At 43.6% G+C, this 16,469-nt stretch overlaps 1 protein-coding gene across 4 annotated transcripts; it reads right to left on the bottom strand.

The window, feature by feature from the left end:
• Positions 1–36: 36 nt before the first annotated feature.
• WDSUB1 (WD repeat, sterile alpha motif and U-box domain containing 1) lies at positions 37–16,139 on the bottom strand. 4 transcript variants are annotated; one of them, XM_066190516.1, is made up of 12 exons: positions 15,884–15,899; positions 15,331–15,370; positions 13,535–13,949; positions 10,188–10,372; positions 7,280–7,372; positions 6,480–6,573; positions 6,182–6,215; positions 5,278–5,318; positions 5,088–5,194; positions 4,007–4,186; positions 1,588–1,722; positions 37–414 (listed from the first exon to the last, which is right to left on the bottom strand). In XM_066190516.1, exons 3-12 carry the CDS (start codon positions 13,930–13,932, stop codon positions 260–262), a joined length of 1,422 nt encoding a protein of 473 aa, XP_066046613.1. In that variant the 5' UTR covers positions 13,933–13,949; positions 15,331–15,370; positions 15,884–15,899; the 3' UTR covers positions 37–259. The 4 variants fall into 4 exon arrangements, with proteins under 4 accessions (XP_066046613.1, XP_066046615.1, XP_066046614.1 ...); XM_066190518.1 differs by lacking the exons at positions 15,331–15,370; positions 15,884–15,899 and adding an exon at positions 16,042–16,139; XM_066190517.1 differs by lacking the exon at positions 15,331–15,370 and having other exon boundaries at positions 15,884–15,945.
• Between the last annotated feature and the right edge of the window lie 330 nt (positions 16,140–16,469).

The following is a 16,469-nucleotide window of genomic DNA, read 5'->3' on the forward strand; positions in this document are numbered from 1 at the left end:
AGACTGCTTGGCAAGATGAAACTCAAAACTCATAAATGTAGTAAAAATTTTATTGGAAAAACTGGGTTTGAATACTTGATTCTTAAACAGAAATATCACAAAGTAGAACTACCACGAACATAAAGTTTTTCTGGGAGTTTCCACCAGCGAAGAGAAACACAACTTTTTCTTTCCATTTGTTACTGAGACAATTAGTTCCTCCAGCTGCATAAAATTTCAATTGATTTTAACAAACAAAATTCAAAATTAAGTGGTGTAACTATTTCTGCTGAGTCTCTAGCCAGCGACTGATGGCCATTTTTAGTGTCCTGTTTGGTGTGAGCATAAGAGAGTGGAGAGGAAGATTGGTCATGGGACTAGATCGTCTACTGCTGATCCAGTTTTCCATTGCTTCCCTTTCGTAGGAATAGCCATCTGCAAAGAAACCAAGAAAAGCTCGTCCTACAGAGGCTTGGGCACCGTGCACTTAAGGGAAGTAAGGAAACACATCCAAAGAGGAAAACTGAAATCCAGAACCAGTACACTGTCTGTGAAATCTTTACTGTGGGTAGCAACAGTTCTGTCTAGTTTCATGTATCTATCTGCCTGCAGAGCACCAACATACATTATGCACAAGTTAAATAACACTTTCTTTTCTGTTGAATGATCCATAGTGAAGTAAAAGCTTATTACCATCGGTTGCTTAACAGAGCTAAAGCCTGCTGCTCTGCTGGACAGAGCCCTCACCACCTGACCAGGTTCGGGGCTTTGGCTCTTAGAGCTGGGAGCTGAACCAGCTGATCCTTGGACAACAGAAATTAGGCCCCAGCTGTCAGTCACCCAGGAATATCTGTGCTGCAATACGAACCCGGGCTCTATGCCCCTGCTGTAACACAGAGCTTTACTCGTCTCCTTACTCCTTACTGAATAAAGCCACCAGCACTCCAGCTGCTAGCAGTTTTGATATTTTGGCCATTTTTAATTCTCAGGTTTGCCCTAACACCTCAGAACTGGATGAAGAACTGTTCACAAAGCAACAAAAAATTACACTGATCTTCTGATGCTTGTATGCTCCTCCTTCCCTCTCCCCACAATAACAGAACTCAGAAGTACAAAACACTAGCTCGTCACAAAATGTTTTAACTACCTAACATCATATGCTGCTGGCATTTTACACTTCCAGGTGCTTGCTGCATTTAAAGGCGTCTCATTCTGTACAAGTTTTAACTAAGTGCCCTGCAGACGGTGTGCTAAGCCTTGTAATGAGCCTGGGTTTGGGTTTGTTTTGCTTGCTTTTTGTCCCACTGAATGCACAATTCCAGTTTGCACTTTCTGAGCCAACACTGTAATTAGGCTTGCAATTATATTTACAAAGGCACATAAAGGGAGTCATTAAAGAAAGGAAGAAGTTGCGTGATACAGTATTTTCTCCATATCAGAGCAGTAATTCAGCAAATTAAACGTTAATAACAATTCTGGTTTGTTGTAACAACTATTTAGAATATTTTTTCTTTCTAGGCTGATGATAGGATAGGTGTGGGAACACAAAAATGGGCCTATTTTTACCTGTAAGTAATTGATTTTAATCCCTGTCATGTAAAGACATACCTGTGGCAATGACAGGATCCTTCATAAGCTCTCTTGTTATGGGACACAGGAACTCATCAGGAACAGAAACCGACATCATTGTCATCCTCAGTTCTTCAATTTTCTGGAGAACTTTACTGCGCAGGCCTAGAGACTCTGAAAAATTATTTGTTCGTGAAGTGGACAGCACAGAGAGGTCAGGCAAAGAAGTCAGGTCTTGAAATAGCAGCTGCGTTACAGGAGACATAGCTCCGTCTCACCAGCCCGAAGCCACGAGGCTGCAGCTAGCGCTGGCTCCCAGCGCAGGCAGCTCTGCCACACGCTCGCTCTCCTGCTGTGCAACCGGAACTTGGGGCAGTAATGGAAGCAATCAGGAAAACCAGCGCAGGGGCAGCAGAGCGGGGCAGAGCAGTGGCCTGGTGGCCATGCACTCAACTCCCACGGTGCAAGGGGCAGCACGGCCCCGCAGCCACACCTGGCACGGGACACTGCCGGGCTGCCCTTGGCCCGGGACAGGGCAGTGCCATGGGCAGGCACACCTGGCACGGGACAGGGCAGTGCCATGGGCAGGCACACCTGGCACGGGACAGGGCAGTGCCATGGGCAGGCACACCTGGCACGGGACAGGGCAGTGCCATGGGCAGGCACACCTGGCCCGGGACAGGGCAGTGCCATGGGCAGGCACACCTGGCACGGGACACTGCCGGGCTGCCCTTGGCCCGGGACAGGGCAGTGCCATGGGCAGGCACACCTGGCCCGGGACAGGGCAGTGCCATGGGCAGGCACACCTGGCCCGGGACAGGGCAGTGCCATGGGCAGGCACACCTGGCACGGGACAGGGCAGTGCCATGGGCAGGCACACCTGGCCCGGGACAGGGCAGTGCCATGGGCAGGCACACCTGGCACGGGACACTGCCGGGCTGCCCTTGGCCTGGGACAGGGCAGTGCCATGGGCAGGCACACCTGGCCTGGGACAGGGCAGTGCCATGGACAGGCACACCTGGCACGGGACAGGGCAGTGCCATGGACAGGCACACCTGGCACGGGCACTGACAGGATTTCCCTTCACGCTGCCATTCGACACAGCTGCTCATACCCACCACAGTTACACTACACCTGCTGCACAGCACTGCAGCCTAGGGCCTACAAAAAGGTACAACTGAAAGCTGCCTGTGGGTTTTAAAAGAACACTGATGTCCTCCAAACTGCAAAGACTGTGGAAAACTTCTAGAGGTATTTAGCAAGATGACATCACGTTCCCAAAGCAAAGAAAAGAGGTTATCAAGGAGAGAAAGCACAAGCATTTGTATGGTGGTAGGCTCCTACAATTTAGTTAAATGGCCTTTGCAGCAGGTCATTGGTCACACTACATTCAATTCTCACAGGACTTTCTAGTCAGTGTTATTTGATTAGCCTTGGCTGGCAATTGCTGCAACAAAGTTTAAGGCTACTTCAATGCTAAGGAAAATGTTTGCATTACTGAGCAAGCCAAGTGTCTTTCATGGATGACAATTCCTGACAGATTCCCAGCATCTCTGTTATTTCTAGACTTCAACAAAGCCAGCTGTTACACAGAGATAATATGATCCACTATAGACCAATTCCATAAACACAAAAAAAGAAGGGAGCAGTCTTCCTACAACGAGCAATATCCAACTGTACTTTTTAAAATGTTTCTTACCTCATTCAGCCTTTTGTTACACTTGACCTCACTTTGACAAACTTATTAGCACCTAATTTACAACTAAATCTGGTCATCAAAATTAATAGAGAACTTGTATTTTCAAAGTTCCAGTGCAGTTCACTATCCTTAAACTTCTTACTTCACATTGACCACTGTGGAATCATTACTAATATGGTGCTTCCTTGTGATTCCTTCTAAAATGTAATCACAGTTTTGCAATAAAGCAACAGGACAATGTAGGAACCTGATGTATTAGAAAGTATCTGAGCTAGGCAAGCTTTGCTTGATCCTTACCAGAAGTCATCATCAAATGGACACTTAAAAATTTCACTGTTGGATGCTAGGCTGGTGAACACCCGCGATTCTAAACACGGCACTTCTGCAGACCGACAGGAAAAACTACAGACCACCCTATTTATTTACCAAAGGGAGAAATGTGAATTATAGACAAAAACTGAAATGCCTTTTCCACAGCTCAATACAAGATCAAACAAGGAAAACAGAAACAAAATCAGGTAAGACCATTTAAGAACGTCATTAGTAGAAGTGGATTGTATGTCTCCAGGTATGAGCAAATGCAAAAAAAAAAAGGAATGCTGTGGACAGTGTAACATTAGGGGTTTTACAGCCCTGGAAATGAAATAAAAAAGGCATTTCAGGGGGAAAAAAACATGTATGGAACTCCTAATGTGCTTTCACTCCAACATTTCAAAGTACTCTAGAGATTAAAAACTATTTATATTTCAATACTCTTACCAATTTTTAATTCATTAGCAAGACTTTCCTTAGTAAGATTCAGTAGTTCCTTGCCATCAATATTATTCATTTTAAAAAGTCCAACAAAGTCTGATAAATCCTGTGCACAGAGCCAGGCGGAAACATCATCCTCTGACCAGTCCTCAACAGCCACTTTAGATTCATTTTCTACAGTATCTCCTTTGGAAAACAGTTAAAACACAAAACAAACAAAAAACCAAATTAAAAACAAGCAACACCTTCCGCCCCTGCCCCCCACATAAAGACCTCACCACAACCCCCCAAAAAGCAATCAACAACGAAATTCTCAATTCAAAGAAACAATGCCATTAACAGACCCTGTTTTCAAGTGTTCCCAGTACTATACATTCTTCATCTAATAAAATAAATGCTTATTAGACATTCTTTTGGGAGGGAGGGCAGTAATTTGGGTTTACCTCTTACCTATCAATTTTCAAAGTTTAGAGGAATTTAATCTCTTAGATGCCTACGCTTCTGGCAAAATTGAATTGAACAACCAACCAGAAGAATGTTAGCAGACACTGGAATCATCTTGCACTTCCTTAGAAGGCACACCAAAATCCAAACTTACTGTTGTGCTTTGAACAAAGACAATATGTACCTTTGTTCCACAAATTTTAGGTGCTGGTGTAATTTGTACCATTAATTATCTTATATTAATGGCACTAATGTAGCTTGTACAATTAGTTTTTCCACCTATAATGACTGGTAAGGTGCATTCCTAATTGACAATTACGCTTGCAATTAGTGTATTTCCAATTTGTCCTGAATTACGGGTGTCCAAGAAGTCTTTCAGCACACTGGCAAAAATATTCATCTCTTAAATGCTGTCCAGAGAATAAGCAGTGGCAAATAGCAGAAAAACAGATAAAGCAAATTAGTAAAATTAAGATACATCTAGTATACTTTCTTCACGACATAACAAAAAGAGAATACCTCTTTAAGCATATGCACACAGTCCTGATGTTACACATTAAGTGCAGATAAGAATGTGGGAATTTTGCATCTTCAGATGGCGTTTTAGTTTAAAGAACAGATTACAAACACTTCACACACTGACCTGCACAGGGTTGCTTAAGGTCAAGCTGCCATATGTGCACAGTTTTATCCATTGAGCCTGTGGCAAGTAAGGGACTATGTGGTGCAAAAGCACAAGTTGTAACATATCTACAAATTAAAAAGAAAGTGAAAATTCATGAGAAAAGGATTTCTTTTATCTATGAAACAGAATAATCACGCTCATTTCTTACCTCGTATGCTGAGACAAAGTATGAAGGGTATTGCCAGTACTCTGTAAAAGAGTTTTTAAAGATTTAAAAGCGTTTTAAGATTTAAAATCTTAAAAAATAAAAAAAAATGTTTCTTCACTAGTATGCTTCCTTTTAAAACAGGGAATATTGCTTCCTGAAAGGTGACAGAAGCTACCTTCAGAGAAGTTAGATTTCAAACTCAGTCACCTACAATCTTGACAAAGCTGATCAGCAGCAGTCAGAAATGCAGCTTGAACTTCCTACTTGAAGCTCCTATTTGATTCCCTGGAGCACTGTTCCCCTGAACAAACAGCCAGCATGGAATATGCAGGGGGAATAGTGCCAGAAACACTGAACTAAATCCATACTGGCACAAAGGATGTAACAACATTATTACAGAAAATGATTAAACAATATGTTTTAAAGACGTTGTACTTAATATAAACATTTTCTTGAATTCTTTATTATGCTTCTATTTTATGTGCACTTTACATATAACTAACTACAGAATTTCTATGATCACCATTCCTGATTTTATATCAAAAGGTACAGTCCTCCTTGCTTTGGAAGCTAAGCTAAAGTCAGGGTAACAAAAAAATCCTTCCACTTCAATATGAATCTTGTAATACTTGTAAGTATGGGATTAGTTCAGTAACACCCTACTGCAGAGAAATCAACTGACAAATCCTCACAACGTAAATAAAAAGTGAGAAAGACTGATCAACTCTCAGGAGATGCTTTTCCTTAGACTCCTTCCCCTCCTACCCCCAAATGCACAGTAAACATTTTGGCTTAGTATCGTTTGTATTCTTTAATATTTTCTCATTGATAAGACACTGCAGAAGCAGTGCTCACATTTAAAGACAACACCCCAACAAATGGTCCTGTATTATACTATACTTACAGTTTCATAGATTATGACACACTTGTCCACAGACCTTAAAATAAAACATATTGACATAAAAATGATGCAGAGAAGGAAAAGGAAACTTTTTCATTAACCTTTTCCACAATCCAATATTTCAAACTCAATCACCTACAAGAGGATTGTAAAGACACTTCAACAGCTCTAGAGGTCACAGAACTATTCCTTAATTATTGATAATAAATATTTAGACATCTGCAACTCCTTTGATCTTTCTGTTTTACAATACTGAAGCGTGAGCCTGGACAGTCAGACATTTCAGCAAGGTGCTGCTTACCCCGAGACTATCATCTGTCCATCACACGAAAACGCACAAGCCAGAACCGGGGCAGAGTGCCCATCCAGTGTGCATTTATATTTTAATTGAACACCTAAAAATACAAAAAGTAAATTATTACATATGGACATATTTGACAAGGTATTAACACAAGCTGCTTTAAGAAGCCCAAAGCTCCACCAAAGATGACTCTGTGACATATTGTTTACAAAAAAGGGGATAAAAGGACCACAGATCTCTTCCCCTTTTAGTATCTCCAGCTGACTCCCTTTGTAGTTTTAGCATGTCTCAAAAGGTTTTAGATAATTAAATGCATATCTGGACACACAATATTAATCCTTACATGCTTTTATATAAAAGAGATAACAAAAAAGTACACACTGAAGAAATTTTGGGGAATTTACCCAGTCTCTACATTGCAGATTTTGCAGGAGCCAACATTCCTTTCTTCAGCTCTTATTCAAGACCCAGGATATGCAGAAACATGGAAACAAACCTCTCCCTGGCCAGGCAGATTAAGAAGTTTTAACCTATCAACCTGTTGAAAGGCCACAGTAGATTTTTTTTTTAAATCTTTACTTTCAATACTCATTGATAAATAAATTGCTAAATAAAATCTACATGGTGCAGCATCACAAAGTGCTGAATGCCTTAGCTGTTCTCCAGCTAATAATTAAAAGAAAACTTTCAACTTGCGGGTAGTTTGGCTGTGAATCCAGTAGTATAAATTTGATTTTTGATTTAAATTGTCGCTAAAGACCTAAGACATTGGTATGTTCAAAACACATTTCTATACAAACCTAAGAAATCTGCAAACAAAATAAGCCAGAGTTTGATCTGATTATCTTGTCCACAGGAAGCCATCTGGAAGTATTTGAATCCATTTTCGCTATCTGATAAAATTAAAATATATAAATAGGAGTCAGAAACATGGAAAATAACAGCAGATCAGTAAACTACATCAGCATAAAAATCACTGCAGAAGTTCTAGAACAGTTTGGATATAAGAAATAGATATCGTTATGCTCTTCCCTGAATAAGAAGATAAAGACCAGATCTGTGCTCATGTTTTAAGTTTTCTTGATGGGAAATGCTTGTTTCCTCTGATTATACCAATGGAGTCTTTTAATCTAAATTATATGGTTATATCCATTTTTTCTACAGTTCCATAATTCTCAAAATTAACCACATACACATGTAAAAAATTTGAGAGCATCTGACAGGGAATTTTCACACTTTCACACATTGACCTTTTCATTTTTACAAACTGATATTTCACAACTGCAGTCCAGCCAAACACTTCGTAAACACTGCATTAAGTGTGAAATGCAACAATAATAGTTTTATAGCTCCCCCCCTTGATTCAGTGGCTATGAACATTTCTGAATTACCATGTTCCACGAGTGGACTGATAGATGCCTAAGAAAGTAGTTGGACAGTTGCAACCTGAGGGTAGTGGTCAACGGCTCGGAGTCCCAATGGACCAGTGGTGTCCCTCAGGGCTCTGTACTGGGAACAGGGCTATTTAATATCTTCATTAAGATATTTAATAGGGAGCAAGAGCACTCTCAGCAAATTTGCTGAGTGGTGCAGGTGACACAGCAGAAGGACAAGGATCTGGGAGGACCCCAGAGGGACCTGGACAAGCTCGAGCGCTGGCCCATGGGAACCTCAACTGCTGGTGGCAGCTGGATTGGGGCAACCCCCAGGAACAATCCAGGCTGGGGGGGAGCAGGTGGAGAGCACCCTGCCAAGGACTTGGGGGCGCTGGTGGGTGAGAGCTGTGAACACTGCAGCCCTTGCCAGGTTCAGTTCCAGCTTCACCTTGGCCTTCCTCACCCCCTCCCTACACAATCATAATTCATCTCTATACTTTTCCCAGGTTACATGCCTTTGTTCCCACTGCCTGTGCATTTGCTTCTTGCCTTTTAGATCGACCAGCGATTCTTGACTCAGCCATGCCAGTCCCTTGCCCTCCTTGCCCAGTTTCTGGCTCCCAGGGACCACTGACTCTTGCACTCAGTAGAAGACTCCCCTGAAGATCTGCCGACCCTGGCTCCCTTGTCCCCGAGGGCAGTCACCCAGGGGATTGCACTGACAATGTCCCCGAAGAGCTGGAAGTCTGCCTTCCTAAAGTTCAGGAGCCTGCTTCTATTCCTTACCTGACCTATACTCCTTAAGATGGCAAACTCCACCACAACTGCTCTAGACCCCATGAGCTCCTAGGCAACTGTGACTGAATCCACTCCAAAGGCAGAAGAACCACCTGTTACAGCCTAGAGCACAAAGAACCTATCAGACACTCTGGATCAAAACTTGTTCTGAATTAAGCAGGTAACGAGAGTCTCACTTTAAAACTATGTCTAATTGTACTGGAGAAGCACTACTTGTATGCATTTCACAATGTGTTAAATCTGCCAAAAAACTCAGAAGGTTCAACCACTGATGATTAAACAGCAACACACGAAAGGAAATATGTTGACTTTGAAAAATATATGGATTAAAAAATCAAGAATTATTATAAATCAGCTAGAACAAATGCACAGTGCAGGAAATACCTGCCTTGTTGCCTGTTTATCTTGGCAGAAGGTTGTAGTTTTTAAACCAAGAGAATAATCTCAGTATGAAATGGAGTGGTGGAAATTACACTCTGGTCTGTTTCAGCTGCAACACATTTTTTGCCCTCAGATGCAACTCTTAGTTCACAATGGAGTTTTTTGTACAGTATTTTCACCAAGAAAGATCCTACACCTTTCAGTGGACACACATTTGTGTGATTCGATACTGTCAATCACTAATCCTCTGTTCTGAAGCTTATGTTCACATCCTTCTTCCTCAGCTTCCTCAGCTTCCTCCTGCTTCTGTCCTGCTTTCTTCCCCACTGCTTCTCTCCTGTTTTCTTCCTGCTCTGCACCACACCTTAGACAGGCTGGTACACAGACAGCAGTACTTACTGCTGGGTTCAGCACTTGAAGATGCAAGTGGCTGCTCAGTTATGATTTTTGAGGCCTTTGAAAGGGCAGCTTGTGTATTCTGCATACAAAAGCCTAAATATGTTGATGAAGACCACTTTGTCTCAATAGTAGACCTGGAAAGCACGGAAGTATACACACAAGGTTGTTAAGTCAAGTTGCTGCATTACTTCCTAAAGCTGACAATGAGGCTTCTCCCCAATTTCCTAACCTCCATTAGAAGCAAGGGTCTATGCGGTCAAATGCTAAAACAGCTCTAAGATTTTTGAACTTCTTAGTGGAACGCAGGAGATTCTGGACTCATTGCTCCCCCAAATTCCTCTAAATGAGAAAGTGAGGTGCAGGAAAATAGCCCATCTGTTCATATTCCACAGTCCAAGCATTTAGCTTAAGCTCTCGGCATTGTTTTAATCCAGTCCTGCTCCTTGGGAACCAAAGTATGAAAGAGTCAAGTGGGAACGGTAATCAAGCACTGCATGTTCTAAAACCCTTGTCTGCTGCGGGGTAATTAGCTACTCGAAGTTATCACCTTGTTTGTTGACCTAGTACACTCCATGTCATCAACCTGACCACAACCTTTACTTAAGAATATTCAGAATATTCTAAAACACCATCTCTTCACAAGGTCATCTGTATTTTGAGGACCAATAGCGAAAAGAATATGAAAACAAGAGTTGAGGGAAATAGAATATCTCTTTTTAAAAATGTTCCTCCCCTGATGAGTTGAATAACTAACCAGATACTGGATGTGAAGAAATATCACAGCAGGTAACACCAAGATCATGTGCTTTTTCATTATACAGGCATCTCATTTCATCATCCCAAATGGTTAAATCACCACTTGATGATCCAGTGACAAAGAAATTTCCATTGGGAGAAAATGCACAAGCCATCAAAGAACCATCTTTAACTTTCCCAGATCTGAAAAGCAAGAGTACACAGGATTTGAATTTAGAGCGGGTAAAGTTCTACAAAGCGACCTCTCAAATGCAGTCTGATGCAATAGCCAAACTCTTCTAAGGTTTGCACTTTGGAGCTAACCAAGAAAAGAGAAACTCAAACCAACTATGAAAAGAAAGCAAAATGCGCTCTGCAGCAGGGACCAGACCCGCTCTTTGGCAGCAGGAAGAAAAACATGAGATGGAAGCCCAAGGCAATAATTTTAACTGAGTGATAAAATAATTTTCAAACTAAAGACCATTTGCATGGATTTAACACTTAAAAGGCACAATGTGCTGTTAAAATTCTATGGCAGGATACATTTTAAAAGTCAAACATAAATACACAACTATCATTAACACAGATTTACATGTACACAAACAAGGGGAAAAAAGACTGACAATTCTTCTGGTTTTAGAGACAAAAGAGAACACCCAGTCGCCCATATGAGAAGCTGTAGCTGAGTAGAATACTTTGTGATTTATGATGTGGGATTAATTTTGAACAACTTGTATACAAGAGAAAGCAATGTGGAAAAGAAATTCTGTATTTTAACTAAGTCAGCCAAAGCACTTTGTAAACCTGATCTTCAAAGAAAATTTCCAGCAGACATGGAAGTGGTCAACTCTCAGGAAGGGAGTGGGGTCAACCTGACATCCTTTACATTCTCTGATAACCTAAAGTTAATAGAAAGAGTCTCACTCCTTTTAATTGACACCAGATCCAGCCAAGCATGCAGAGCTGAGTCCTTAAGTGTAGGGAGAAAATCATCATCTTATTTTGTAGAACAGCTGCTAATTTTCTTTTACTGAAATTTTATTTACTGCCAGAGGTATCAAACTTAATGTCACAGAAGACAAGTCAATAAATTTTCCTCAGTGTCACACTAATCAGACCATTGACCTTCTAAAAAGCATTCTCTCCCATAATTCTTTTATTAAGAATACTATCAAATCCACTAGAGTGCTTCCCATTTTTATATGTACAGTCCTTTTTCTTTAGTGCAGCTTTTACAACTTTCCTTCTTTCACACAAAATTTTGCAGATTCTGCTCTGAAAACAACAGAAAAATAAATAGCATTGTGCATGCATTCAAAACTTGCAGGCCAAATACCAGTTTTGTAACTTGACTACTGAACAGGAAACAGAAACCACTTAGAAATACACATAAGTCAACTTGCTTTCATGTTCACATCCACCATAGAAATTATTTAAATAGCCATCTTACTTTAGAATTTGAACACTCAATTACAACAGCTGTGTAGATAAGGAGCAAATATTGTGTAATTTTATTATAATTACCATCCCTATATCTAATAAAGTGACAAAACAGTGTGGTAAAATGTTTTCTGGTTTTCAGAATCAACATAATCAACTGTTTCAAAAGAAACAGAGGACCACAGATTGACTGTGACTTCTCTGACATAACGTTTCTTCCTCTGACATAATTTTTAAGTACCTTGATGATTTCTATGTGACACTGATTTCAACTTTTAAAAACAAGACATGCATTTTTCTACCTGCAATTACAAACGACAATAAAAAAATTCATCAGATGAAAATACATACACATATCCACATCTCAAAATAGATATAAAGTTAAGTTGACTACTGTTGGCCTATTAACACTGTGAAATGAACTTTCAATAGTTGAAGAGGACAGGATGGGAATGTTCAAGTTTTTTCTTATTCCTCTACAATGAAAGCACCAAAGCAGAATAATTTCTGCTTGTAATAACAAAAAAGTTTCTACATAGTCCTTATACATCCACCATTCAACAAGAAGAAAATTAGGATGTAGGTCTAAAACATGCATCACTGAATGTATTAAGAGCATACAACTGTAAGAAATGTTGTTTTCATATTTCTGGTTTTCCCTTCAGCAACAAGCATTCTGAATAAAAAAAAATATATAATCTCTTCATTAGTAATGTCTCAAAACAGATACATCCTCAGATTTCAGAATACTGATGACTGAATTTCCCAACTTTTCTTAAAGACAAAACTAGGAAAAAAATAGGTTATCAGTACCTCTCTACTATCTGAAAACAAAACCACCATCTCAGTGTTTATGTATTACAAAAAACATGGTGGCAAAAAATCTGTAAGAATTCTGTTTATGGACAAATTTTCAGATTTACACAATTTCAGGTAACTGTAATCAATCATTCTGAAAACTGTACAGGTCCCACATAATGAGTGCTGCGGAAGGCAGAGGCCACAAAAGGAGGGATTTGCTTGACAGGGGACCACCAACACCAAACAATTCTGCCTTTCAGAAACACATGCTCCTCAATCCTGAGTGAAACATCGGTTTGCTCAAATTCTTAACTCCTTTTCTAACTTTAGAGAGTAATTTAGTTGTGTAATAGGGCCCTAAAACCTAAATAATGTCTTGGCCAAGTACAGATTATAACAACTGGCCTTAAGAATTCACTGAAAGACACAGATGTGGAGAAGGACTCTGAAGACAGCTCTAAGGCTCATGTCTTTAACTGAGCAACACCAATAAATAAGCTCATCTGCTCTGTTTGCAAATGTTTCCTGGAAACCTATGTGAAACGTTGACCGTAGTGCTTAACTTACTTAGCAGCAATCCTTCTTTTTGTCTTAAAAGATACCTCTCTTTCAGGAGAGGTCCACAGTTTCCAAACTCCAATTGCTGGACTCCAGCAACCTTCCAAGACCTTCCCGAACTCTAAACTCCGGGCAATCAAACATCTAATTTATACAGCTATGTGTAATGTAATATAAAGCACACAGTACAGTCAGGTTCCACTAATTGTGTATTATGTATCACAGTTTGTTGACCTGCTGTTTAGAAACCAGATGCATACAGCCTGCCATGCATCCTGGCCTCATGTTAAATCAATGAAACAAACTTTTAAAAAATCAGGATTCAGGTGCAAGATAACTTTGTAAAAATTAAAGCTTCTTGAGTTCATGTTGTTTAACTTAAAAAACCAAAAAGCTACTCAGCACTTCTCCCTCTCCTATTGATAAATCTTTTGGTCATGTAAATCCTATCGCCGTTTCTTCGTGATATCCATCAGCGGCGTAAGTCTGTCGTATCAGAGTACAGCACGCCACTTTAACTACGTTCACCCCAAAGCGAAGTATTTGTGAAAAACCCTCGCGCCTCACCGGTAGAGTTTGAAGGAGCGCACGTCCCAGAGCACCAGGCTGCCGTCGGCGGCCCCGGCCAGCAGGCGGGCGGCCCCGGGGGAGAAGCGGCAGACCCTGACGGCGCTGGCGCCGGGCTGCGGCAGCACGGCCAGGCGGCGGCCGTCGCGGCTGTCCCAGAGCGCGGCCGTGCCGTCCGTGGAGCACGAGGCCAGCAGCCGCCCCGACGCCGAGAAGCAGCAGCAGTGCACGGCGTACGCGTGGCCCTCCAGCGGCGAGTACGGCAGCTCGGAGAAGTCGCTCAGGGAATAAACGCGGATCGTTTTGTCCAAGGAACAAGTAGCCAAGCACGATGACGAGAAGGCGCAGCAGTTGACGTCATCGCTATGATCTGCTAAAGTGTGAATTAATGTCGCCATTTTGAAAAAACAAAAATCTGAAAAAAAGTTTAACAGTTAAGACTTAATTTTCCCGTTTCATAAAGGAAGCATACTTCCTTAGCAAGACAAACTCTGACAAAAAAAGGAAAGAAAAACGCATTTGCAAAGGCAGGTTTTTCACCTAGCATCGTTTAAAGACAGATCATAATAGCACAGACTAGTCTGGGTTTGAAGGGACTTTAAAGCTCATCTAGTGTCACCCCCTGCCATGGGCAGGGACACCTCCCATTATCCCAGATCGCTCCAAGCCCCATCCAGCCTGGCCCTGAATGCTTCCAGGGATAGGGCAGCCACAGCTTCTCTGGGCACCCCGTGCCGGGGCTTCACCACCCTCACAGCCAAGGATTTCTTCCTGATCTCTAATCCAAACCTACTCTCAGTTTAAATCCATCCCCCTTTCAAATACTGTGTGCCCTTGTAAAAAGACCATCTCCAGCCTTTTTGCAGCGTGTGGTTGGAGCACTCTCCAGTGAAGACCAAGACAAAAAAGTCACTGAGTACCTCAGCCTTCCCCACGTCTTGGGTAACCAGGTCTCGTTGTTTCCCTCCAGAGAGGGCCCACATTTTTCCTAACCTTCCTTTTATCACCAACATACCTATAGAAGCTTCTCTTGTTGCCCCTGACAGGATCTAATTCCACCAGGACTTTAGCTTTCCCAGCCTAGTCCCTGACTGCTCAAACCCTCTCTCTATTCCTCCCAGGCTAGCTATGCTCGCTTGCAACCTCTTCTTCTTCGTTTGAATTTGTCCCAGAGCTCCCTTCTGCTTACTTTCACAGATAGCAACAGTAGTGATGGCAAAACTTCAGTGCAACACCACACACTTATGTTGCCAACCCGAGGTTTGACCAGACTGACTAAAACATGTAAGTCAAAACGTGAATAATAATTGGGTGATCAGAATAGGAACCTCTCCAGCAATTGCATTTGCGGCTACACACAGAACAACAAAAGACAATGTGAACTTCACACGCATTTTCTCAGGACCTAAAACTGCTGGAACCAGTTTCAATCGTATCAGACAAGTGATTTACACTGCTGAGGTCTGGGAAAACCCCGGAAGAGGTACATCCCAACCAGTTCCTCCCCATGCTGCAGATCACAGCAAGTTTCCTGAGAATAAGGAGGCACAGAACCAAAATGAAGTGCCTACAGGTCTTATAAGCTGATTATAATAACCCTAGTAATACTATTTATATTGAGTTAACTTAAATAATAGCCTGTTATTTTAGATAAGTGATTCATTCTGAATAATAATTTCAGTGCTGAGGCATCTGCAAAGGCATGCATTTGCGAACCATGCATACGCACACTTTTTTTTTTTTTTTAACATAGAAACATACACACACACACCCACACACACACCCCTTGGTCTCACCGTCAGGAGACTTTCAGGAGCTCACTGCAGGAAAGCAAACCTAAGAGGAGGTTTCAGTATCAATAAATCGACTGAGGGAGCGAGGAGCAGCAGGAGCAGTCGCCACCAGAGAGATGTTCAGCACCACACCATCATCTCCTCTGGCAATTACGTATTTTTTATCATAATACAGAAACCAGCAGCACCTATCCACAGAAAGAGCTACAGCAATTCTCGACACGGCCGGCAGCCCCTTCCCTACTGCTCTTTCCCGCACCCCAGCCGCACCCAACCCATCGCGCCGGCGGCGCGGCCGGGACGGAGTCACCCCGGCCTCCAGTGGCAGGTGTTGGGTACAGAACACCCTGCCCCGCCTGTGCGGGGACCCCGCGCCCCCCGCCCGGCCGTGAGGAGACCCCGCCGTGAGGGGAGCCCCGACGTGAGCGGACCCCGCCGTGAGGGGACCCCGGCCGTGAGGAGAGCCCGCCGTGAGGGGACCCCGGCCGTGAGGAGAGCCCGCCGTGAGGGGACCCAGCCGTGAGGAGAGCCCGGCCGTGAGGAGACCCCGCCGTACCTCCCGCGCCCCGGCGCGGCGCCTCCGGCCTCGGCCGCCCCGCACAGCCCGGGGAGCTGCGCACGCGCGGCGCTCCCCCGGCCTCCCGCCATGGTGCGGCCCGGGCCGATCCACCGCGCCGGCCGCGGGGGAGCCGGTGTTGCGTTCCCCGCTCTCACCGCCGCCGTCGGTCCTGCCGCTCGGGCAGCGCGGGCGCGGATCGTGCGACCTTCAGCCCTCGGCGCCCTCAGCTCTAGCCCGGAGCCGCACAGCAGGAGCCGGCGCTACGGCTGACTTGGCACGAACTCTGCGTGGGTGCGGGCGGTGCCAACGCCTGTGGGATCGCCGGCGGGGCCGGACGCTCCCGGCCACTGCCGCGCCCTCAGACCCGCCCTGCCGGCCGTGTCCGAGCGGGCAGCGCTGGCACCCACGGTGACCGCCTCGGCCCGGCCACTGCCGCGCCCTCAGACCCGCCCTGCCGGCCGTGTCCGAGCGGGCAGCGCTGGCACCCACGGTGACCGCCTCGGCCCGGCCACTGCCGCGCCCTCAGACCCGCCCTGCCGGCCGTGTCCGAGCGGGCAGCGCTGGCACCCACGGTGACCGCCTC

This window comes from Chamaea fasciata, unplaced genomic scaffold (genome assembly GCF_029207755.1).
Source record: "Chamaea fasciata isolate MVZ Bird 193981 ecotype frontalis unplaced genomic scaffold, bChaFas1.0.hap1 SCAF_8, whole genome shotgun sequence".
NCBI classification, from domain to species: Eukaryota; Metazoa; Chordata; class Aves; order Passeriformes; family Sylviidae; genus Chamaea; species Chamaea fasciata.